At 51.9% G+C, this 23,652-nt stretch overlaps 7 protein-coding genes across 7 annotated transcripts; 1 reads left to right on the forward strand and 6 right to left on the reverse strand.

Moving 5' to 3' along the window:
• BO80DRAFT_495816 (nitric-oxide synthase) lies at nucleotides 1-3,639 on the reverse strand. Its single transcript, XM_025723972.1, has 6 exons — nucleotides 2,927-3,639; nucleotides 2,795-2,871; nucleotides 2,453-2,763; nucleotides 1,867-2,374; nucleotides 954-1,807; nucleotides 1-458 (listed from the first exon to the last, which is right to left on the reverse strand). Exons 1-6 carry the CDS (start codon nucleotides 3,480-3,482, stop codon nucleotides 155-157), a joined length of 2,610 nt encoding a protein of 869 aa, XP_025572503.1. The 5' UTR covers nucleotides 3,483-3,639; the 3' UTR covers nucleotides 1-154.
• A 2,972-nt stretch (nucleotides 3,640-6,611) lies between these two features.
• On the reverse strand, nucleotides 6,612-7,158 carry BO80DRAFT_437267 (uncharacterized protein; the record flags this gene model as incomplete). Its single annotated transcript, XM_025720997.1, has 3 exons — nucleotides 6,612-6,662; nucleotides 6,738-6,811; nucleotides 6,900-7,158. The coding sequence occupies 3 exons, from the start codon at nucleotides 7,156-7,158 to the stop codon at nucleotides 6,612-6,614; spliced, it is 384 nt and encodes a 127-aa protein (XP_025572504.1).
• Nucleotides 7,159-8,796: 1,638 nt separating this feature from the next.
• Nucleotides 8,797-11,637, reverse strand: BO80DRAFT_362230 (argonaute/piwi family protein; the record flags this gene model as incomplete). The annotated part of the gene is made up of 3 exons (XM_025716048.1): nucleotides 8,797-10,251; nucleotides 10,317-10,582; nucleotides 10,650-11,637. The coding sequence occupies 3 exons, from the start codon at nucleotides 11,635-11,637 to the stop codon at nucleotides 8,797-8,799; spliced, it is 2,709 nt and encodes a 902-aa protein (XP_025572505.1).
• A 3,683-nt stretch (nucleotides 11,638-15,320) lies between these two features.
• On the forward strand, nucleotides 15,321-15,953 carry BO80DRAFT_480621 (uncharacterized protein). Its single transcript, XM_025723356.1, has 3 exons — nucleotides 15,321-15,649; nucleotides 15,705-15,775; nucleotides 15,834-15,953. Exons 1-3 carry the CDS (start codon nucleotides 15,376-15,378, stop codon nucleotides 15,855-15,857), a joined length of 369 nt encoding a protein of 122 aa, XP_025572506.1. The 5' UTR covers nucleotides 15,321-15,375; the 3' UTR covers nucleotides 15,858-15,953.
• Nucleotides 15,954-17,550: 1,597 nt separating this feature from the next.
• On the reverse strand, nucleotides 17,551-19,645 carry BO80DRAFT_467274 (DUF4246 domain-containing protein; the record flags this gene model as incomplete). Its single annotated transcript, XM_025722843.1, has 1 exon — nucleotides 17,551-19,645. Exon 1 carries the CDS (start codon nucleotides 19,636-19,638, stop codon nucleotides 17,551-17,553), a length of 2,088 nt encoding a protein of 695 aa, XP_025572507.1. The 5' UTR covers nucleotides 19,639-19,645.
• Nucleotides 19,646-20,172: 527 nt separating this feature from the next.
• On the reverse strand, nucleotides 20,173-21,034 carry BO80DRAFT_413265 (uncharacterized protein). Its single transcript, XM_025718054.1, has 2 exons — nucleotides 20,704-21,034; nucleotides 20,173-20,648 (listed from the first exon to the last, which is right to left on the reverse strand). The coding sequence occupies exons 1-2, from the start codon at nucleotides 21,019-21,021 to the stop codon at nucleotides 20,304-20,306; spliced, it is 663 nt and encodes a 220-aa protein (XP_025572508.1). The 5' UTR covers nucleotides 21,022-21,034; the 3' UTR covers nucleotides 20,173-20,303.
• Nucleotides 21,035-21,647: 613 nt separating this feature from the next.
• Nucleotides 21,648-22,768, reverse strand: BO80DRAFT_495819 (3-methyl-2-oxobutanoate hydroxymethyltransferase; the record flags this gene model as incomplete). The annotated part of the gene is made up of 2 exons (XM_025723973.1): nucleotides 22,362-22,768; nucleotides 21,648-22,283 (listed from the first exon to the last, which is right to left on the reverse strand). Exons 1-2 carry the CDS (start codon nucleotides 22,722-22,724, stop codon nucleotides 21,648-21,650), a joined length of 999 nt encoding a protein of 332 aa, XP_025572509.1. The 5' UTR covers nucleotides 22,725-22,768.
• Between the last annotated feature and the right edge of the window lie 884 nt (nucleotides 22,769-23,652).

A 23,652-nucleotide genomic window follows, 5' to 3' on the forward strand; every position in this document is an offset into this window, starting at 1 on the left:
ATGTCCGGCGGGCAAGCTCACTCACGTTCTACCACGTGGGAGGTCACGTAAGGTTCTATCTTGTTGTGGTGGAGTCTTGCTCATTATGGCGCCTTGGAATATACAGGACCGGAGATTGAAGGAGCATGCAGTTCATCTCATACGAAATCACACTTCAGAAGACTTCCTCCACGTACCGGTCTCCTAGCCTCTCCTTCGGGTCTTCCCCGACAATCTCCCTGAGCTTGGCCCGAACTCCCTCCGTCATACTGGCACTTCCACATACATAGACATACCCCTCCTCCTCGACCAGTTTCGCCCGGATCTCATCGCGCTTGAGCCAGAGGAAGTCCTGAACTCTCTTCTTCTCCTTGTTACTGGGTACAAGGCACGATATGTCCAACACGCGGTGTGTCTCCGCCAGGGACGTTGTTGAACGGATAATATCCCCATCAATCGGTCGGAAGCCGGCAAATAGACTGATCGGAGACTTTTCGAACGGATGTGGCTTGCTGCTCTGCGTCGCTGACGTCTCTGCGATGTGGATGCGGTGTTGGAGGAGACTGCGGGCGGGTGCGAATCCGGAGCCGGTGGTGATAACAATGATCGGATTTTGCACACCTGGGAGTCCCGCAGCAGGGGCAGTGGGAACGAGAGAGTATCTGACCTTGTCGCCGGGTTGGACAGTGGCCAAATAGGTCTCACTGAAACGGCCTTGGCGGTGTGGTTTGATCAGGAGGTCGACTTTATTCGTCCCGACGTATTGAGAGGACGCAACAGAGAATGCTCGTGGTCGGAGCAGGGGCAGGTCGAGACAAATCGAGAGGCGGAGGACGTCGGAGAGTTGGGAAGGGTTGGCCACTGCTGCGAGTCGCTCCAGTGTTTCGAGGACAGTCTCGTCCTGTCGGCTTAGCTGAGTGGTCCAGCTTTGGGTCTTGAAACGATCCTCCAAGTCCACGAAACAGGTGAAGAACTCTTGGTAAGAGCACTGTTGCAGCTTCTCATCGCAAAACGGCACCGACTCTTGTGCATCCTCGATCCCCAAGGCGGCTAGTGCTCGAGCTACCTGTGACGAGGAATTGGTGGGTAAAAGCCGCAAGTGTTGCATCTCGGCATATTCGATGCCGTCAAGCGCCACAACAATGAGCCCTTCATTCTCTGCGGTTGTTGGTGATGACTTGGATATAAGAGTAGCGGCGTTGAACTGGCGTAGCATGACAGCATGCGCCATGAAGTCTTCCTCGGGATTCTCCCTCAACTCGCCAACTCCTCCCGTCAAAGAAGACTCGACCGCGTCCAACCAACGATTAAACAGACGCAATGGCAATGCCTCGGACGCTACGTCCGCCTTGATCAGGCCCCCAGCTATTGGCAAGATACCAAATTGCCTGAAGAAGTTGTACACGCCAATCGCCGCGGCGTTGAACCTTGGATAGGCGCTATCTCCTACGCCAAAGATGGAAACTCTCAGCCCCGAGAAATCAGCCGCCATGGTGTGGAGCATCTGGTCCATTGATCTCGCAAATTCATCACCGTTGGACGGGAAGGCACCGCTGCCAGTTGTCGCCGCTACCACAAGTATGACGTCCGACGGACCAACTTGATGCAGATCCAATGCATTCAACGACGTAAAACTAACATGGGACGTCTTCGCACATTTTTTCTTCACGCTGCGGTGCAATTTGTCGGCCAGAACGCGGGCTGTTGTCCCCTTGCTGCAATAACAGATGTGCACGGTGTTGGTCATTGCCTCTGGTAGTCGTTCATTCGCTGGATTGACATGGCGTTCGGACCAGCTTATTGGAAACGCACTCAAGATCTCTGTTGCCTGTACCGGGCCGACCCATCGATTAGCTGAATGAAGCAGGTCCCAGATTCTGGTCTTACCCAGCGATTCTCTCTGATCACAAGACGAACGGGCTCCGCGTCGGTGGCACTCTTCCGGCGTTGCCAGCACTTGACAGGATCGTAGCGATTCCGACAGATCATCGGTTTTGGTTGGTAATTTGGCGCACCCCCTCGGTGCCACACTGGAACGATGGACCCCTGGGGAGGGGAGATCCAGTAGGGGTCCGAATTTAGCCGGTAACCGTTTTTTGCAGCATGATCGTCGTCGTATTGGCACCAGTCCGATGATGCCGCGAGAGTTCCAACGCAAGTGACACCCTTCTTGAGGAACGACCACCGCACCGCGTAGTTTAGTTCTGCCTGGGCCCGGCTGAGCCAACGAAGCTGTTCATAATCGGGGAGATCCTCCATGGCTCGGACTTCGGAATATTCCTGCTTTTGGCGATACGAATCGATGTCGAACCCGATCGCCTTGGCCACGTCTGGCAAGGAGTCGTATCGAAACGTGTCGGCAAGGTTCCGCACGCCGATCTCTGCATCCATGTACCTGAGTGGTATGTCAGACCAAACTCCACCATGCGAGGGGGGAAAGGACTACCATCCCAAGAAGGGGGCAGCAGTGTACTGAACCCCTCCGATATCAAACCCCAGCCTGCTTAGAGCCGGAAACTGGTACCACTTGAGATTCAGCTTGCCAAAGCCTGGGTAGTCGGGATGCTCGATATCTATCAATCTGCGTAGCTTATCAGGGAGCTCCACCATTGCCGGGGCATCGTCCTCTGCCATCGCCACGACCGGGAGTAAATCCCACCGGGTCCTCGGGCTGGGAGGTGTCCAACCCAGGTCGATGATATCCTTGGTCAGCTGGACATTGCTCGGATCACCGAGGATTGAGCCATCATCGAGTTCATACTGTGTGCCGGTGGTTAGGTCTACCTGGGGTGGAAGATTCAGGGGACAAACGTACGGCAGCAAAGTTTAGTATCTGCTTGTTCCAGAACATGGGGCCATCACCATCCACGGATTTGGGCGGGAAGACAAACACTGCAAGAATCGCCTCAATCAGGGCCATCGTCCGATTCGGGTGAGTGGTGCCTACCTGTGGGCCTTATCTGACCGTCATTGAAGGACTTGGTGATCTCCTCGAGAAGTGCCGTGGCCATTCCAACGCTGGTTTGCACGTGTCGAAGATCGCACAACTCCAGCTCCTGGTACCGGGAGCGCATGATGCACTTGCGGGAATTCCGCCACGCCAGGCGCAGCCCATATTGGAGTTCCTCGAAGGTTTGCGTCCAGGTCGACGTTTTGCCAACTCTTTTGACCCCCTGGTTCCAGACGATTTTGTCCTTGGCCGACCGATCGATATCGGCCATGACTTGTGCCCGCCTTTCAGTGTAGTGGTCCTCCGTGTAGATTCCATCCTGCCAAAGCTGCCACAGGAATGCCGACGCCTCGTTCTGCACGATTTCGAGGGGACTGTTGTCTCCGATTTTTGGTTCATCGGTGTGGACCAGGCGCCCGGCTTGACAAAACTTGTCTGTGCAGCCGGTGGGGGCCAGGATTGGGTTCCTCTCGAGGATCTTCTCGTACTCGGCCAATGGACACCGTGATGACGGCACTGACTCTGCGTTAGGGCTGATCATGTTTGAAGGCATGTCGACTGTTCGGCCTGTTACACTGGTTCTGGGGTAGATCGCTGAGCCGCAGGGGAGTGAAGGAAGAATGAAGACACTGTGGCAGTCGAGCTTTTAAACCCATCTCTTCTCCCGACCGATGAGCACTTTATAGCAGTGAATTCACAGCACCGGCGGCCTGAACCCGCCAATTCACCTGGGAGCCAATTGTCCCTTTCCCATTAGTGACGGGACTTGCCATTGAAACTGGCTTACCTGGCCCGATTTCATGTTGGACCTGACCATTCTCAACCAGGTTTAGCGGCGGTCCCTATCCGTGAATGGGATGCACTTGACCGGACGGGCTGATCCTTCACTGCCATGGTAAGCAATGACAGTCGAGATTCCCGACCCAGTCACTAAGAAGTGAGCCTGGATCCTTCCGCGCTGCTGGCGTTGAGCCCATTCAGTCAGTTCAGCCTCCCCACTGGGCCAGGTATTTTACCGGGCCGTTGTTGCTTGTTGGCTGTCAGGCCCCCACAATGGTCTGATCCTGTGGCATCCGGCTTTCCTATCCCGGACTTTGTGAAGGGGACATCACTCTGGACCCCACAGAGGATAAGCACTAGCCGCGCGCTTGGAACCGCTGAGGGTAAATCAATAACCAACACCAACACCAACACCAACACCGACAACCTCGTCTCCTCACACGCCTTTGCTCCTTGTGCAGGGATGATTGGCTGAAATGGGTCGACTGAGGTCTTTGATCATGGCAGTGAGAAGATGGAGAGCTTTGCTTGCTTTGCACTTCAAGGTGATAACACAATTCAGCCCGATCAAATACTAGTGCCAACTAAGTTAAATGTCATCTTCCTCTTGGTTCTCCTGTTGGAGGCCTTATAATGAGTCCATCTCATGGAGCACAGTCCAGCGGTCAACCCCTGCAGCAGGGTCCTTTGATCTCTATATTTAGATCATGATGCCGCTCTCTTGGCTACACCCAGATATCTTCTGTAATAGCAACGTTGGCCTGACCAGGAAAGCGTCTCATTGATCATGATTCCTAAGGCTGGTGATCATGTCCGTGTGTTTTTCTTCATGAAGCTCACTGAATCCAACGTGATTGGACTGGTTGAGACTATGTCATCATCTTCTAGTGCGCTCCATGTATCTACGCACGTCCTTATGTGTTGGCCTCTTGTATCCGTCTCCTCCACTCCTCCTCGCCACACCCGAGCTCTATCAGAACCTGACTCAGGCGCTGGTCGAACCTCTGGACATATCGCAGGTTGAGTATGTTGCAATATGACCCTCACACTCAATAAATCAACATGCTCCCCCGATATGTCTTGCTACTGGCCCAGGAATCCCCCTATCCATCGGCCCTGGTCCCTACACACAGAGTGCAGCTGGACGGTGCCAATTGTATATTACTTCCGACCCATACAGCTTACCCCGATAACCCAAGGAGCAACTAACATTCAACGAGGGAGAGGTGCAGAGTTTATCCCCTATACAGACATTCTCCGTCAGCTGTTCGTCTCCCAAGTCAAGTATAGCCCGTTGGTCTGGGCTGGAAACCGCAAGTAGCCGGCCAAAACCTCTCGCGCGATACGCCTCCGTTACTTCCTCGGGCTGGGATTTGCTCCTGAGCTATCAGCCCCAGGAAGCGGGTCACTCAGATGGCACCTTGGGTCTAGTGCAGATGCTGCATGAGCGGAACGATATGACACGGGGTGGCTGGCTGCACAGAAGGCGACGACTTCCTCGTGGGCTTCGGCGCGCTTGGTGATATCGAAGACCACAGTTGTCCCAGCGAGTAAGTGGCCAGGGCAAAGGGCCTTTGGCAGGACCCGTGTCACGGGCTCGAAGGAGGAGGTGGCCATGTCGGCGATGCTACTGAAGGGTTGACGACCGTCAGGGGATACAGCGGGCGATCAGCCGCGGTGGGCGCCAGCAGGAGGAAGTTCCTCTCTTAGCTCCGCGCCGATCCGACCGTCGAGTTTTTACATTCTACTGCTCCGCCCAAGTACTCCTTCCTCGCATTCAAGATACCCCAGTCATCAGCTCTACGGCTGCAATTTCGAACAAGTGTTTATATCGGGTGGATTGGCTGTTCCGGCAGCAGGATCGTTTGGAGGCCACATTCGGGGTAGGTGATCTAGCCACGTTTGCATACGCCCGGGACGACTTGGAATTTCTCGGGGCTCGAAGGTCATACTTTGTATGCCGTTCCAGCATCGCTCTCACATGGGGATGTGACTCACGTGTAGCCGCGCGTCCGATCTGACCTTGCGTGATCAGCCTTCTAGCAGCATGCAGGCCTTGACAGGTTCCTTGTGTTGTATGGGCGGTCCAGGCGGACAGGGAGAGATTAATTGGCTTAGAACCCGCATGTATCAAGGTCTCAGGCCCGCCTTAGATAGTACACCCCCTGGCTAGTAAGTAAATCGAATCACTATCGACTAGTATCTCCCTGACCATCCGCTTTAACCTTGAAGATGAACTGGTGCACCCTACCATCCACCCTCCAGCATGCACCATTTCTCTCACACCTGGCTCTTATACACCTGCTTATACCTGTCGCCTGAATCTGTATTCCGTGGATCGTGACGCTGCACAACCAATAAGCACGTCATTGATGATTCGTACTGCACGTAATCTGATAGATGTATCCTCAACCCAATAGGCCCTACACAGACGCTCCAGAGACGTGGATAGTGATGGTGGAAGTAGCATGATTAACATCTCCGAGCCGAGGGTCTGTACCAGATGCAGATAAACATGAAGAACCACAACAGAAAATACCCATACCATCTATCACGGCTACAATGAACGAAGTTGAAACTACACAATAGATGAAAGAAAATAAAACTTCCACTGCATTCCATTCGTACGGGCACGTAAATATCGATTATCCATCCTTTCTCACCTTGGAATTACTATTGCTACAAGAACAGGACTAGATCAAGAAAATCACAATATTATATTAAGCAACTACCTAACGCGAACCCAGTGAACGGTGTTCGGGATCTATCTAGCCCATATACCTATCACATTCAACGACTAATCCAATAAGATGTCTGATCTACCAATCAGCACCTCGTACTCATCCTGAATCTAGACGCATCTTATACCCTGAGATATAGGACCACGTTCCCAGACGAAGCTCTAGTTGCTGGACCCAGAATCCGACCCATCAGTACCGCCGATCGCGACACACTATCATCATCGTAATCAGTTATTATTCCCCAAGCCGGAATAAATCCCAATAGAGAATCTCAATGCAAAACTCACAGTCGAATCCTTCCCCGGACAACAAGCGATGATATTCTGACACACCGGACCGTCAGGGGTATCTTTGACCAGGGCTATATCCCATTAGCATTCCCTCTCTCCCTCTCAGATAGCCCCATTCGAGCTAGAATGAATGGAGCTAAGACGGCAAGGTATACATACACAGCAGCCCCAACTCATCAATAAGATTCGTCGACGCACACGCCGACCCCTCATCATTCACCAGGCCGCTAATCACGCCCCATCCGAGGAGGCCATTCAACACGCCGTCGGTCTTGACGCTGTTGGACGGGTTGCAGCAGGAGATGTTCCCGACGTCGCATTTTCCGGCCGCGGCGTCTTTTAGGGCCGGCGAGTCGGAGAGGGTGGTTGCGGTGGCGGTGGCGGCCGCGAGGGCGAGGGTGAGGATGGTGAATTGCATTTTGGGGGTTGCTTGTTGGTTGGATGGTTTGGATGAGATGAGATGATGAGTGAATGGATGGGGATGGGGATGGAGTTGGGAGTGGTGATGTGTGCCCTTTTATAACTTCAAATGGAGCTCAGTTGTGCTTCTTGATTAACAAGGGTCTTGGGAAAGAGGATAGGACGATCCAACAATGCAACGTTCCTGAAGATGCGATGGATTTGCTTCTTCAGGAAACGATACCCTCATTCGATTCTATCTAAGAGTATGGGCTGGGCGCTGGGTGTTACCCCTGGAGAAGGGCAAAGTGGAACAGGTGGCTTCAGTAAGTCCGGAACCTGAACAGGAACTGGTTCAGTGTGAAGATCTTAGGAACGTAGGAGTGCTGGAATTCAGGTGGAAAATGGGACAAGGGCTTGAATCATCGAGTGGCCTGGATGTCAGCCGCAAACGGCATCTGTCTTGGTGGTGTAGTGCCATTCCCTCTCCTTCGGGGACAGTCCTCGAGGGATTCAGGAGATGTGGAGTAGTGGGCTTAGGTTGGAAGGGGGGGTGCTCAGGCATGGAAAGCAGGTGTCTTGAATGTAACCGGACATTGCAAGAGTAGTTAGACGGAGAGATGTAGGATTGGAGGTCCATTCCGGTAATGGGATGGCTATGTATGGTTGTTGTCAGGAGAATGGATGAACGATTGGTTTCGTAGACGCAGCGAAGTGTAGTAGTCAAGTAATCGGTTTTATTTTGGGTCAGTATGGGAACAGAAGGTCAGAAGCAGGGGAAAAACCCCCCCATTAGGTGCCGTAAGATGCACACGGCTGGCCAGTGGGTAACGAATACCCCATGGTAGGCATAGGGGCAAAGGCTCAGTAGGGATCATACAAGGGCACATTGTTGCCTACACTTAAACCTAGCTAAGATTGCACAATACCTTCAAGGAAAAAGTACGCAATGTGCGGAGTACACAATGCACTTGAGCCTGTCCACAGAAGCTAAGAAGGACGGGTATGGGGCGTAAACTCAAATGGCAGTTAGGGCACGCATGGACGGCGACATGACGGGGATGGATCTATCGGCGACATCGGCAAGGGCGTCACCAGCCCAATAAATGTAGTATTAGGCATGCTTCTGACCTGCAGGCCATCAAGGGAGAAGCCAACAGTTGTAAGCCCTAAGTCGCAGACAATGGACCAACCCAGGCCTTACCCTTTTGGACAGGACGCCTGACGGATCCAATCAGGGAGCTGCTGATTGGGGGGATACATCAGCCGGCTAGCAGCAGCCAATCAGAGCCGCAGACACACCTCGGTTATAGAGTTTCCCGCATTGTTCACATATTCCTTCCCCAAAACCCTATATTCAACCCTCCCATGTACTGCTCCAGGGCGACAAAACATCTAGCAGAGAAAATGAAGAGAAATCGGTGATTAAGAAAACTTAGTAGCATACAGGTTGAGGTCGAAATAAGTTTGTTACACTGCTGTCCGATCGTGTGGGGTGCCGATCTCGTCCCGGTGTGACAGTGACACATTCCATCTCCGCCAGGGGTGGATCCGGCCGTGCGCCGTGCGCCGTACACGCTGTGTAACCTGCATTTTTCAGAACCGGGAACGTACGGTAAATTACATGTCGCTCCAATGTACAGAGTACTTCGACTAATTAGATATAGAACATCGTGTCTTTGACGTTTTCGTGCAACGACAATTCCAACGGGTATGTATCTCCTCGGGATGGCTGACACAGCATCTCCTCCACATAGAACCGGGCGCGGAAGCACGCCAGGTCCGCGTAGACCACCGGGGGGCAGACGCTGGACGCTCTCATCGCTCGACCCGAGATGTAGCAGATGTTGTGGGTCAAGGCCTGGATGGCATTGGCCGGGTTGGGGTGCGCCTTGGACTGCGGAGGCTGGAAGATCTCATCGAGTAACACCACGTAATGACCAGGGCGAGCGATGCCCCGACTCGCCGTGTGGGACTGCAAGTAAAAGTCCCAGACCTTGCTGCTGTTGGCAGGACCTTGATCCACGACCGTGCCATTAGGAGGATTGGTATGTTGAGGACCGCCATGTCGCTGCCCTGGCCGAGGAGCTGTGAAGAACCGGGTATGATGTCGCTTGCCCACGACCACGATGGAAATCCGAGGCTCGGGTTGACCCATACTACCGTAGAGATCATTGCATGCTTCGCGCAGCCGAGGGAGCTCCACACTGAGGACGCTTCCATATTGAGTATCCGAAACCCCGTCTCGGTAGATGAGGATGTTTTCGGGAAGTTGTCCCCGGTTAAACCTGCGCCACACGTGCAACCTGGACGTGAGTAATGCGTCAATCTGGGTGACTAGCTCCTGGCGAGCGGGTTGGATACACAGCTCCGCCGGCCATTGCGCCAGAAAGCGGTCCACTGAGGCTACCATGGCCGCTACGCTGGGAGCCCGTGCAGGAAGGCTTCCGGATGTCGGATGCGTCACGTCCACTCCAACGACCATGGTCTTCCCGTTTCCTATGATGCCGAGGCTGTGGTCAGGCAACGTCTGGTTGATACCCCCCAGCTTCAGATTGAGCTTAAGGGCCACATTGGACAGGAACTGGTCATTGGAACGAAGAAATTTATCTTCAATGACGCAGACGTTCCGAATGCCTCTTTTGACGTCACAGAGATATTTGATTCGGCTATAGAGCCTCTCGGCCGCTTGCGGAAGGATGATCAGAAGAAATGATAACGATGCACCATCGATACTGTCAAGAGCATGAGCTAGACTGTCAGGGACACCTTCCATGGTTACAGAGCTATCCGTTAGAGATACTTTCATACCCGGCCGACGAGCATCGGGGATATTGATCCCAAGCATCTTCATACGGGTGCAAAATTTCTGGATAGCTTCCTCTATGCGGTATTTGTCCGGACGCGGTTGATGCGACTGACGGCCCATGGAAACCCACAAGTATGTCCACCGGGAAATACATGTGCTCTTTGCGAACCTCATCCCACGCAAGTTCCATCCGCCTCCTTGGACGGCAGCTTGTCGTCCTTGGCGATACTCGATAGAAGGGGGGTCCAGAACGCGGCCGGATACTTTTGCCATACCTGGAACAAGGGTAACACCAAAGGAGGTCTATTAATTCCCAAAGACAGGACTATCATCAGCGCTAGTCATTCGTATGAGATTTGAATACTTACCAAAGTCGCCCCGCCAGTCCTGGAGAGACCCAAGACGCTTGACAGCTCAGTCTCCATCGAGGCAAATCGGGAAGCGGGCGTGGCTTTTGGCCGTCGACGGTCTGGGCCACCGCGAGTGCCCTGTTGAAACTGAGCGGCACCGATGGCTGCAGGTACGGACTGACCCGGGAGCACCCGACAAACCTGAGCAGGCAGATACGAAGGATTCGCAACGGTTCCGACATTGACTACCGGGAGCCAAGAATCATCGATGGCGATGTTGTAGACTGGTTTAGCACCGATGTCATCAGTTCAAATTCCACGAATTCCAAGTCCTTAAATCCGGGTCCTTACCTGACTGGAAGTACTCCATGATGGTAACATATCCTTCTGACAAGGGCCGCTTTCTCTTCCGGCTTCCCAGAACAATCCCACTGTCAACCTCGTGGGCCGGAGACCGCGGCTCGCGGAAGAACTGGACATCTCTGGCCCCAGCCCCGAGCCACGGTATTCTGGGTGGGAATACCAGCCCATTCCCATCTCCGGGGGCGGCCAAACCACAGATCGTTTTGACCCGTGGGACAAAACTGCCTGCGCGTTTCCTCATGCCAAGGTGCGTCACTTGAACGCGGAGATTATGAACCAGTCCCGCGATTTTGTGCATGTCGGAGCCATTCTGACGCATGTACGCCAGGATGAGTCTGTCGAGAGGAACGTCGTCGTAACAGATTGCGATCTTGGGGGCTGCATTGACGAACAGTCGCCCTTGTGCCTCACGGGCAACGAGAAAGAGTCCGCGCAGCATATGTAACCCGGATCCCAGGCTCATGCGTGAGTCGAGGTCAAGGTAGGTTCCTGCCCCGGAGACTTTGATATCGGGCGAGAACTTGGGTTGATGTCCCAGGATGATGTTCAAGGCATGGATATGTGCCTCTGTTAGAGGATGATGTCGATTTTCAGCGGGTTCTTTTAGCAGCTGGTATATCTGAGAGAATTGCAGGACGCCCGCTGGCACCACCATGACTTGGTAGCAATGCTGCTGGTAGTCAACAAGATAAGGGGCGTCATGGAGAGGTAACTCGCAACGTGTGATCAGGTTCTTGTATCCGTCAGAGGCAATACCCCTCTGGTATACAGCAAGTTCGGTCCTCAATAGACGGAGGATGACCTGGGTCGCTACTTGTCTGCCCACAATCTCAAGGGTATCTTGGTTTGCATGCGTGATGCGCACTTCATACCAGTACAGAAGTAAGTCCGGATGAAACTTCAGCTCAAAGTAATTCGTGTGCAGGCTGATATGGCGACCCAGAGTGCCGTTGCCGGGTCGCTGACATGTTCTCATGCGTTGAAGGTCACTCATCCTGTCCATGTCAATGACAATTTGGGAAGGCACAGTGAAACTTCATCTTCTGCAGTCTTCGGAAGCAAAGGAGGGGCGATATGACAGTCACCCCAGATCGATCGGAGGCCCAGTGTTGGCTGCCTCCCATGCTTGGAGTTCGGGGCCTGTCACAAGCGTGTTGGGCAATTGCTTCTCCCAAGCATGGGGTATTCCCTTAATGGCATGCTAGGAGACGGCCTCTGCTGTGATCGATACAAGATTCAGTAATGATGGTAATACTAATGAGAAACGATACCGGTCGGGTTTGAAAGATTACCGCGTCCGAGCAAACCCCGACTGGTATGCAAGGCGTGGGGTGTGGCGGCGGCGGCGCATACGCCACATTGAAGCAGCCCTAATCGATTCTTTGTTCACCGACTGCAGGTCATTCCACAATTGAGACACAAATTTCGTATCAAAATTTCCAAGGGAGATACCTCTACAGACTACAGAGGTTGCTTTTTCGTCTCGGACGATAAATCTGGCTATGTTCATCGCCTCTTGATCCCAGACCTACTGCTTTCACCTCCATCTTAACATGCTACGACGGGCGATCGACTGACCTGCACACAGCTACAGTCACGTTCCTTATCCTTGATCCCAGGGGATAAACTTAATTTGATGCTGACCTGTCCAGAACATCGGGCTTTGAATCATTTGCCCCTGAGGCCTGAGGTCAGTGCACAATGTCCTGACATTCTGGTTGCGGCAGGAAACCTATCTGCTTGCGCTGTCATGTTAACAAGGTTTCTTCGCTATGCTTGGCATCCCTCTAGGTGATGTGAGGGTTTTTGGGCTGCATTAGGGCAAACAATGCCGAAATGTCGTTCAGAGGATACTGCTATGAAACCAGCCCCTTCTATTGTTGACTTTTTGCTGGGGGCATAATGGGGTGGAGGGAGGACAGGTAGACTTTGCTGCGCCCAATCTGTCTCTGTCCCTCATTTTCTTTCTTTCGTTTTTCTTTTTCCTAGTCCTTCACATGAAAGGAGGAATATTGGACAGCTACCACACGCAACTCCTCCCGACCGTAGCAATATGCCATAGTTTAACATGTGTACCAAAGGAACAATTGATAGCTCAACACGTATCTGCAGGATTAAAACAGTCTGCCTTTCCGTACCACATATGTAGATGCACTGTTCATTAAGCAGGTATAACACTTGCTAAAATGATCTTGCTGTCTCAACTATACATTAATGCATCCCGATCGCTTTGCATGATCCCTGTTTTTGCCGCTTTCGGTAACTCGTGTAGCTCCAATATCTGATACCTGGGTTTTCACACATGTATCTCCACGATATCAGTCATCACCACGTTCGTAGATATGACGACTTGATAGGGGTCATAATATCAAATACTACATGTGGTTGAGCTACCGCCCATACAATGTGACGCTTTGGATGACGGCAATGAGAAGTGGTCTTGTTGGCTGTATAGCTCCAGTGCTCTTTGGTTTCTCGTCTCCTAATCTTCCTCCTTCTTCATCTTTGTAGTTGTAATTGCTACATTGTCGTAAGAATGGTGAATGGTTATTGCTATTATTGCAATCGCGTTGTGATCAATAGGTCGACTGGTTTCCCTGCTGCCATTGCAGTGTTCGTGGGTGCTGTCTCACCCGCTCAGATATACATATCCGCTAGGGTAACCACATCAGCAGACAAGTAACAAAGACAACACCTTAAACCACACCAAATGAAACTCTGAGAACAAATACATCGAGACCATCTAACGGGATTTATATTTATCTAGCCCACCGTATATTTTCTTTTATGTGACGGCGTCGCGGAACATCTTGGACAGAGAAATAAGATCATGATGAATCAACCACTATCTCGATGATGATAATAGTATTAGCACTGGTTTATTATTAATCTTGATCTCTGTTCAATATATATGTCATGATCCATGATCTACAAAACCATAGAAGGTCGCGTGTCGTGCATAAACTCCTGCAGCCTAGCCACTTCATTAATTCAAAACTCTATACCATGTTACAGTAGACTTAAGTGCATTGAAAAACAAATTACAGAGTTCATAAAATAGACTCGTGATTGTAGTTAGATCCCTGAAAATATAGCGATAGTTGATGCCCTTGAACTAACAAAGCCAAAACAGCCAACTGGCACCCAAACAACTTCTACAATCCTTCCACCAATATCCCCTCCACAGAGCACAGCAAGCCCAGCATCATGAGCTTCACTGTGCTACTGTCTCAAGGATACCACCCAACCCCGACATCATCTTCTCCTGCAGCCCGGCCACAAAGTCACAATGAAGTATACCCGTCTGCTAGACGCAAGCCATGTAGACTTCGCCGTGTCCTTGTGGATGGGAAGAAGAAAAGCGACGGGCTATTGGAGTTAGGCGTTAACCACAACTCGCAGCCCAGGGAAGCTCTGGAGAGGAAAAAAACGGAAGAAGGTCTCAAGGGAAGGATAGTTTATATAGTTGCGGAGATGGTTACAGTGTTGTTCTCGTGAACTGGCTCACCTTGGAGCTAGGAGTGTGCTTTCATCCCCTGGGAGAATGTAGTACGTGTTCGTGGCTAGCGCATGATCGATCAAGGTATATCTCAAGGGCCATACAGGAATTTCAAGGGAGGGAATGGAGGATACTGAGTTCAGGAAGCCGCTTGGGCGTTGGTTGGCATCTCAAAGGACGGAGGGAGTGGGAAGTCTTGGCCCCGCCAAGGGGAGTGGCGAGAATCAACCATCGGTAGCAGTCAGGTACCCGAGGACAAAGAATATACCCAGGGATAATTGGCATTCACTTTGCGCTAGGGGCATTCCGGTTACTATTCAATCCCTGCTCAGAAATGACGGAAAGGCAAATAGGGAGATGAGTAGCAGTGTATCATTGTCCGATGCGACCTGTCTGAGTGTCTAACTTGGAAGGGAGACTCAAGTATCCTGGTAGGTCATATCGCTGCTGGATCAATACCGTGCTTATGCTCCACTGTACATTTGGGTTCGGCTTGAGAGCGTCATCGTAACTGTAACTTTTTTACCTGGCTTTCTCCTTGATGAATCGAGGGACGGTTTGCAACCATCCCAAGCGAAATCCTGCATTACGGAAGCAAGCTGTGAAGTAGCATTGTAAGTAACTTAGCTTACTATGAAGTTGCACCCGGTACCTTGATGAAAGCAGATAAACTGTCAATAGCTGATACCCTACCATCCATTGCAAACATAGAGAGTAGATCGCAGATTCCACCGTCGCCATAATACAAGCCCAATGATGACGACGAGAGCTAACATTGTCTTCGGTGATCCATACTTGGAGCAGAATGTACTGATGGCCTTCAACTGTTGGATTGAGCGCAGCTGCTTGCGCCTAGGCATGCGATTACATTCCCACCCGAACACGTAGGCGAATCCTTCTATCCTGGGGCGATCACCCTCACCTACAACTACGTCGAAGGGCACACTTGAGATGATCGCCCAAAGGTGGTATGGGATACTCAAGGGATTGTCTCAGAGCAGAATTCCATCGCTCGCAGTGTCTGTAGACATACGTATATCAAGCACAGATTCGAACACCAAGGAGAGGATTGAGTCTCCACCTCAAGTTATAAAATCTCGTCCACATCCTCTGCTCAATCCCTCCATCATCAAGCATCCACTGCATCTCAAGCATTACTTCCTCTTAACACTCCACTCTTTACAAACACCTCGTTGAACCATCCAACCATACAAAATGAAGTTCACTATCGTTGCTCTCGTTGGCTTCGCCATGACCGCCGCTGCTATTCCCGCAGTGGCACGCACCCAGCAGCAGAAGCTCTCCATCAGCGATGCCAAGGGCCAATGCTCGACCGGGGACATCTACTGCTGCAACCCCAACAACAGCGAGGAGACCGACGGCCTGCTGAACAACGTGGCGAAGAAGGGTCTTCTCATCGATTCTCTCATCGATGGGGAAAACTCTGCCTGCGCCAGCACCGATCTCATCAAGGATCTTGACCTTCTTGGTAGGCCTCGCTTCTTCCCTGTGGGAGTAATGGTTCGAAGCTAATACATTTCTAGCCTTTTTCGAGAAGGGAGACGATGACAAGAGCTACTGCAAGAACACCATTGCTTGCTGCCCTAACGGAAACGTATGTTTGCCCCTTAGGAGGATGAATACCCGCTAATTGGATCTTTCATTCTATATAGTGCGCCGCCATTGATGGTTACTAAGGTGGCTCATCGCCAGTGGCGCTGGCCCTGCCGCCAATGCCGATGTAATAGTACCGGCACGCAGTCGGTCAAGCTTCACGGACTTCCACATCATCCTATCGCTGTTGATGGACTTGGCAAGTTTTCAGACGCCGTGGGCTTGGCTGACAGCTGTACTTTGGATTTTTGGCTTTTAGAGTAGATTAGTTTAGATAATGGAGAAAATGGCATTGTTTTGTCCAGATAGCACTTCCAACCATTCTTTCCTTGCTGCTTTCTGATTGAACATAGGGAACCTCTACGCCAGGTACATTCGGAAGGCCCTTGACTGACTCGTTACTAGGAAATGATTGGCTAGAAGCCTTTAATATGACATGGTTAGTACGTGGCTGGAAAGCAAGGGATGACTAGCGCTGGTGGAACCTGACAGGAACACCCCGGATTGTCTCCTGTCGCCCTGATAAAGTTTGGGTGTTGTGCGACTAACAGCTCCTCATTCCAGGCTGAGTTGCAGAAATACCACCCCGCTTAATTTGTCATTTTATTCCTGTCATGACTCGTGCAAGCAGTCGTCCACAGCCAAACATACACCAGGGAACATGTACTGTATTTGGGTATTGTAATATTACCCCTCGGAGTCACACCACAATCACAGCTGAAGAGATCAAGGGGCCTGGATTTTGTTGTTTTCCTCTTTAGTCTGGTCAGGACATACTGTTTCAGTGGCACGGTGCTATCTTGCACATTTACACAGGAGTTGGCTGGGATCCTTGACCAGCTTCGCATGTACAACTCTTGTTGACAGAAAACGTTGTGCCGTCACTAGCCTTACTGCAGACTCATAGGTGAGGAGCTTAATTCTGGGATGGCAAAAGCGTGGTTTTCTGGTCGATTGCTATATTTATGTTCGAAACTATTGAGGGTTAAAGTGCATACAGAAATCATCTCACGGGATAAACATCACCTGGTATTTACTCGCCGCCTGTATATTCAGGCAGCAGTTCTTTCCGAAGACAGCAGGCATGGCTTACCATCACGTGCTCGTGCCTCGAGTCAGACTCATCGTGGACTAACTGACAATATCCAAGGTGAAGTCTGATCGGTGATTGGAATAGGCTGGGTGTTTAGGACAAAGCTATCTATGGAAGTTGAACTGAAGCTTCCTTGCCCCGAACAGACCAAAGAGTCATGCTTTTGCTTTTCCGACTCGCGATTCCTGGTTGAGGGAACACACAATTTCTTACACCAGTGAAGGAAACATGTCAACCGCAACAAACTGAACCCTAAAATACTAGGCAGCTATACAAGTTCTACGAGTTGATTTAGGTGTTGCGAGGTGTACGAGATCGACGATCTGAACCTCTGACAGGTCTTCTCCCTTCATATTCATCCTTCGCGGCCCACTTAGCCGGCCCCTCTTGCCCACCTCCGCATGGTCCGTGCGGAGTCAAATATAGGGCCTCGCGATGGACGCTAACCCGCTGCCGGTGTGGCGCGATCTCAACACCGTTGGGAGCGCTTGCACCGATCGAGACGACTCCGACGCTAATCCATTGCTAGTGGAAGAACTATTGGTCTGTTCAATTTGGAAATATGATCACTTATCGCCCGTGATTAGGGGAGGCTATGACAAACGCCGTCCGTGATAGGATTTTCAGGCGCCTCCCAGGGTCCAGCTAATAGACCTAATTGGTTTCAGGCCCCACGATAGAAGTCAAGGAGACTCGTACCCGACACCAGTCGTATCCGTCACGTCCGTGGCTACATATTGGTCATAAGGAAGGAATACGACAACATGGTGCCCCACACATTCCTCAATGGCGTTTCGCACGCGCTCATGCTCCTGACAGAGGTCTTCCCGGAGGAGCTGTGCCTCAGCCGCAGAGATAGGCCACCAGTCCGCGTGTTCCATTACGGATAGCACCAGCTCTGGGGGCAAGTGACGATCGAGATTGGCTGCCTGCCGTGCTGCAGCGGCCCACCAGTCATGCTGCTGCGGTGGTACATTGCGAGTCGAGCAGATGCGATAGTGGGGGTCGACCAGCCGGAGCTTGATGAGGGTCAAGTGTCCGGGCTGACTGGAGTCCACCAACCCAAAGGATTCTTGCTTAGACCGATAAGTATTGGGCCAGCTCAGAAGACGGCCCTCCGTGATCGGAACCGACCCGAAGGTGTGCAGTGCACGAGGTGGCCTCTCCTCGAATACCTCCCAGTCATCCACATCGAGCACAGTCGCTAGTGCCTGTGGGACCTTGCACTCGAGTTCACCCGCGTGAACCTTGTCCTCATGCTCGAACGCCATGCGGGCCTGGGTTACATTCTTGGCTTCCACCACATAGAGACTGGTGGCCGCGATATGGTCGTTGCGCAGCCCTTCCGTGTGGTAATGCGCCTCACCGGAATACGTCGGATTGTCCGGCGTTAATTCGATGCGGTTGATTTCCACCACGACCTGGAGACCGTCCTGCCGAAAGGTCTCCTGCAGATGCACGGGAGTATAGTCGTGATGCAGCGGATCCGGAAACTTCTCGAGCCGTTGTGGGCTCAGCGCGCGCCCAGTAAATTGACCCCGCTTCCATTGATCGTAAGTAAATGAGACGCCGGGCTCAGGGTGATCAAACCAGGCTCGCCGGATCCGCTTACACTTGAGAAGGTGGTGCACATCCCTTGGAATGTCCCACTGGTCTGGCATGAGCTCGTCCAACAGGTTGGCTGGCGTTCCGGTCATAGGGTTGGCCTGCTTCCATTTGGGTGGCTCAGGCCCTGTAATGTACTCGCGAGCAGCCTGACGCAGCTCCTGCCACTCTTCGTGGGAATCACACAGTGCATTCCAGCTAAGCATTGGTAGCAAGTCCTGGAATATCTTGTGCCTTTCCATGTAGTTGTGGATCTGACAGCCGTACGTGAGGATGCGTGGAGGATGGCGGCCACGGCTATTGCCGTAGAAGAGGATCTCGTTCCAAGAGGAGATTGAATCGGAGATTAAGCGCTCAAGATGTCTATACAACCCTCGGTGATTGTCTGGATGGAGGTTATTGACGTAGGAGGTGATCTGAACATCCGGAGGGTCATTGGGTGTTTTGGTGGGACTGAACTGGACTTCGCAGGGGAGCCATTGGAAGCGGTTCGACCAACAGCTCTCCGGCCCTCCTCCATACACCGGCATGCGAGCGACAGGGCCCCGGCGCGGTCTGCCGGCTAGATCGAGCGGATGAGGCGGCAGCCTTTCCGCGACCTCCCCGGCTAGGCCCCATAGATCGTCCAGGGAAACCTGTCCGCCGTGGACCAAGACCGGAGAGCGGTCGTAGACTAAAGGAAACAGCGACGGATCCACCAGAGGGTGGTCGTGGCTTGGCTGGGCCCCAAGTCGGGCCATCCCCTCTTGAATTCCCTCCAGGAACCCTGACGCCTCCGCCTGACACACGGCCGAAGAGGAGTCAAACACAAAGAGACGGCCTGTACGCTGCCACGTCTCCGCTTTGTCGCGCAGTTCCGCGAGGCACCAATTCCATACCGCGGGACTGATCAGAAACCCTTCCGATCCTTCCCTGGCGTCTCGATACCACTGCGCGAGTTGGGGTCCATCCCAGTCCAATACCACACGATCCCAGCCAGGCTGCTCCGTGATGTGTTGCATGAGTCGGAGCATGGCCATCTCGCGCATGGTCAATCGAGGCGAGTGGCGATACTCAACTAAACCATGCGCAAAACGGGCCTCTGGGGAGAGTTCAAAATGCAGGGGGATGGAGCCAAAGCCAGGGACCTGAAGGGGACCATCTCCCGTGTTGTCGAGGGTTGCCATTTGGTCCAGTTGTGTTATGGTTCTTGATTCTCGTTCGAAAGGGCGAGGGTCCAGTGGGCTTAAATAGTGGAGTTGCGGGGATCTATTATCGGTAAGCCCTATCGATGGGGCAGGCACTATCCTTCCCGAATCGGGTTGCAGCTCCGTATCATGTTACAGTTCAGATGCAGCACAAATGAATTGCCCGTCTCTCCATACTCCAATCAAGGTCATTATCGTCTATGTCCTATCTTTATCAATTATATTCACTTGATTGCTAGCGTAATGAAGCATGACCTTCGAGGTTCGCGTGTCGGGCATCATAGCAGCAAGCTTATCCGGAAGTGACTCATTAGCAAGGTATACCTGTGAACTAGGCGGGTTAGACTGAATGGAATAGATATTGCCATTGTTTGTCATCTTACAAAATATCCTAGCATCATTCCAATTCTATTGAGCGAGCTAACCAACGAAAAAGGGGCCACTTTCTAAGCAAGCGATATGAATTGCATACTACACTATTAACCCTACTATTAAAAAAGAAGGTCGAGGCGCCTCGGCTCAAGTAAATCATTACAACTTCCTAATATACACATCACTGACATCGGACCACTGAATCCAAACCAAGAGGACTTTTAACCCACTCCTAACTCATCAATAGCGACTTCTTCGATCGACGCTCTGACCTACTTGGTAGATGGATTCGGCATGGTCGTATTATGGGGCCACTTGCGAAACAGATCCGCTACATGATCAATCGGCGCCGTCATCAACCCCACAGCCGTCTCAAACGGCGGTTTATCCGGGGCACTGGGATGCGAGCGCGAGGGGACGAAGATTTTTGTCCGAGCAAACGATTTCGCGTAGCTCTCGCTGTCCTCCTGCGACAGGGCGGCTTCCAGCTGGGGCAAATCCTCCGCTTCCTCCTCCTTGATGTGCTGGGCGAGGTCGCTCATCAAGGCTTTCACAGTAGGGAGAAATTCGGGGTCGGCGGGCGTCATGTTTTGGAAAGCCTTGAGCTGTTCCTTGACCTATGATGGATCAGCTAAATGATCGATGTTCCGGTTGAGGCGAATGGATGCCTACCTTCTGATGTTCCTGGCGGTCTTTGTCGGCCAGTTTGTCACCCCCGGTAATATACCGCTCTATGGCGGGATAGACTACCAGCTCCTCGGCGATGGAGTGCCGGGCTAACTCCCAGGTAAATTGGTTCTGGTAGCGGGTTTGTTCATCGGGATTGGATGCCTTCAGGATCTGATTGTAGTAGGACTCGATCTCGCGGTGATCGTGCTTGATGGTGTCGACGATTCCCGCGGCCATTGCGATGGGAGAGCGATGAAATGTACGTTTTGGAATTGAGAATACCAGCTGGCGGGGGAAGATGGGACGAATGTGATGGAACATGGTCTACTGAATAATTATATGGGCTTGGGTAGTCCAACTGGGTGTTTGGCGTCACGCATCTTATACATTTTGTGATACTATGAGATACTTGGCTCATTCATCGTGACGACAAGCGTGTATTACCAATGTAGGCAGTCTCATTGGATCATTTGTTGGGACGTAATTTCCGTCGAGGGAACTGGGTCATCATGACGCATGTGGCAGTTGGCCGGGAATGGAAACTATATTCAATGGTTCGGTGGCATTCTTCCCGAGACATCAACAACAGACGGTGCAGCATGATAGAGGCAATGTGTGTCATGGTGATGCAACGGGTGACTAGCCCTACGTTCACTGTCTTGTGTAACTTGAAATGTACAATAAGGTGGCTTAGGATTTCGGGTTGTCATTTCCCAAAAGTTACACAGTGTAGTACTTACGCTAGCCCCTTGGACAAAGAATATGAAAATGCACTCAAAAGGAATACTTGTTGCGTCTGTGTCCGAAGCAGAGCCCTGCCCAAACGCTCTTTGTAGCCACGTATATCTCTTGACTTAGTAAGTCTGTTCCACTCTCGCCCGTTGTACTTGGGAGTCGTTCAATCGAATGGCATCGATATTGAACAGTAACCGTCATACTTTCTTCAGCTACTCGCTCTCCACCTTCCTCCTTAACCCACCACCAACGGAATCCCTGAACTTCACCAGCTCCTCTTCAGGAATCTCATAGCTATAATCAACGTCCGGAAAATCCCTGGCCTTGACCTGACGCTTATACTCCTCGATACCTCTCAGCGCCTCTCCCCAAACATTCGCAAAAGTCTTCACAAACTTCGGCATAAACCGTCCGGGTGGAAAGTTACCCGTCATATCGACCTGAACCAGCACCTGTCCTGAGCAACCATTCCCGGATCCAATCCCTATGGTCGGAACCCGAAGTCGTTTCGTGACAATGGCAGCAACCTCAGCCGGCACAGCCTCCACCAAGATCATAAACGCTCCAGCTTCCTGAACAGCGATCGCATCTCGCAGTACTTTGACCGCTCCCGCCGCAGACTTGCCCTGCACTCTAAACCCACTCAAAGAATGTTGTCGCTGCGGCGTTAGCCCTATATGCGCCATGACCGGGATTCCCGCCTCAGTGATCCTCCTGATAGTAGGTGCCATTTCCTCCCCGCCCTCCATTTTCACAGCGTTCACATGGCCCTCTTTGACCATTCGCATGACAGACTGAACAGCCTGCTCGGGTGATACTTCATAATAGCCCATCGGTAAATCTGCTATCTGTTTGATCACGCCCACGAACGGTACCTGTTAGTCTATCACATCAAACACCCAAGGGAGCAAAGAGACCGAACTGACCAAAAAAGCCCTCGTCACAGCCCTGGCCACACTCCGACAATGCACCAACATCTCCTCCATCGTAACCGAGTCGGTATCCTCCATCCCCAGCGCTACCATCGCCAAGCTATCCCCTACCAACACCACATCCATCCCTGCGGCATCCGCCACCAAGCCACTTGGAAAGTCATACGCCGTGAGTACCGCAATGGGTTCGTTTCCCCGATATAAGCTCTGCAGCTTGGAAATAGTCACCTTCTTCCCGGGGTTTACATGCGGTCGTGGCGGCGCGAAGTGCGAACTCCACCGGATGATAGGGTTTGCGGGTGGTGTCAGGCACTGTGGTGCGGTAGACAGGAACCGGGTGACGGGCCGATAAAGCATATTGCAAATGATGATATTGTCTCTGGATGCAGGGTACTGATCTGGGGAACCCGTGGAAGGTTGGAAATTCCTCGAGGATCGTCTAGGCCTCGGCTTGGAGGCACGTTCTGGTGTATACCGCGTATTTTCATTCCTTCTGTCTTTCGTTGGGAAGCTCAACGCTTCGACCTCGGTCATAAGGAACTTTCGTTGTCCAATCATAGGACTATATCTAGGCCTTTGCAGCAACGGAGATATGGTCTATAGTCTTATCCCTTCGAGTTCTGCCTCGTTTGTCACCCTAGCCTTTTCGTTTCCCGCACGCCCTAGGGAGTACAGCTGTGGGGCACGGCCGCTTTACTCTTCGGCAATGTGGTCGACTACTTTTTTTTTTTTTTTTCAAACAACCCCTTCCCTTCTGCTGGCTGTGAGCAGTGCTATAAATGGTGTATTTGAGAGTCTTACAATAATCTTGGGATGTTTGTCAGTGAGGGCAGACTCCCGCAGGACAGAGACAACAGGTCACAAGATAGCACGCAACACACGGTATGTTATATTTCGTGCGAAAGAGCGGGTCAAGGAAAAGAGGAGTATTTGTGCTTTGACCACAGTGGATGTTTGTTCAAAAAGGGCATCTTGAGATATAGCGTTGATGTTATTGTGTACATCGCTCGGTGGCCTAACGCCACCACCTGGATGCTTGAGCCTGGAAATCGGAGCCCGTACCCTAACTTGAGGTCTACAGGGGTGGCTGGATTAAGGGCTACAGCCCGCAGTATCGGCCATTCGAATGAACTCCGACAAAGACCATAGACTCCTTTGTTTCCTGCCACCAGAATCATAGTTACTTGTGATAATCTACAGTGAGAAGGACCCCATGTCCTTGGCATAGCTCTAGTTAGCCTCGGGAACCGCTCGCTGTCACACCTACCCACCTTGGCAGCGAGGA

This window comes from Aspergillus ibericus (genome assembly GCF_003184845.1).
Source record: "Aspergillus ibericus CBS 121593 unplaced genomic scaffold BO80scaffold_38, whole genome shotgun sequence".
NCBI classification, from domain to species: Eukaryota; Fungi; Ascomycota; class Eurotiomycetes; order Eurotiales; family Aspergillaceae; genus Aspergillus; species Aspergillus ibericus.

Excerpts from the sequence above, each read along its gene's own strand:
- BO80DRAFT_413265 (XM_025718054.1), bottom strand. The coding sequence starts at position 21,021 with ATGTTCCATCACATTCGTCCCATCTTCCCCCGCCAGCTGGTATTCTCA. Across the intron at positions 20,649-20,703 it reads ACCGCCAGGAACATCAGAAG|GTCAAGGAACAGCTCAAGGC; the intron begins GTAGGCATCCAT and ends GATCCATCATAG.
- BO80DRAFT_495816 (XM_025723972.1), bottom strand. The coding sequence starts at position 3,482 with ATGCCTTCAAACATGATCAGCCCTAACGCAGAGTCAGTGCCGTCATCA. Across the intron at positions 2,764-2,794 it reads AGATACTAAACTTTGCTGCC|GTAGACCTAACCACCGGCAC; the intron begins GTACGTTTGTCC and ends CTTCCACCCCAG. Across the intron at positions 1,808-1,866 it reads TGATCAGAGAGAATCGCTGG|GCAACAGAGATCTTGAGTGC; the intron begins GTAAGACCAGAA and ends GGCCCGGTACAG.
- BO80DRAFT_480621 (XM_025723356.1), top strand. The coding sequence starts at position 15,376 with ATGAAGTTCACTATCGTTGCTCTCGTTGGCTTCGCCATGACCGCCGCT. Across the intron at positions 15,650-15,704 it reads CAAGGATCTTGACCTTCTTG|CCTTTTTCGAGAAGGGAGAC; the intron begins GTAGGCCTCGCT and ends ATACATTTCTAG. Across the intron at positions 15,776-15,833 it reads CTTGCTGCCCTAACGGAAAC|TGCGCCGCCATTGATGGTTA; the intron begins GTATGTTTGCCC and ends CATTCTATATAG.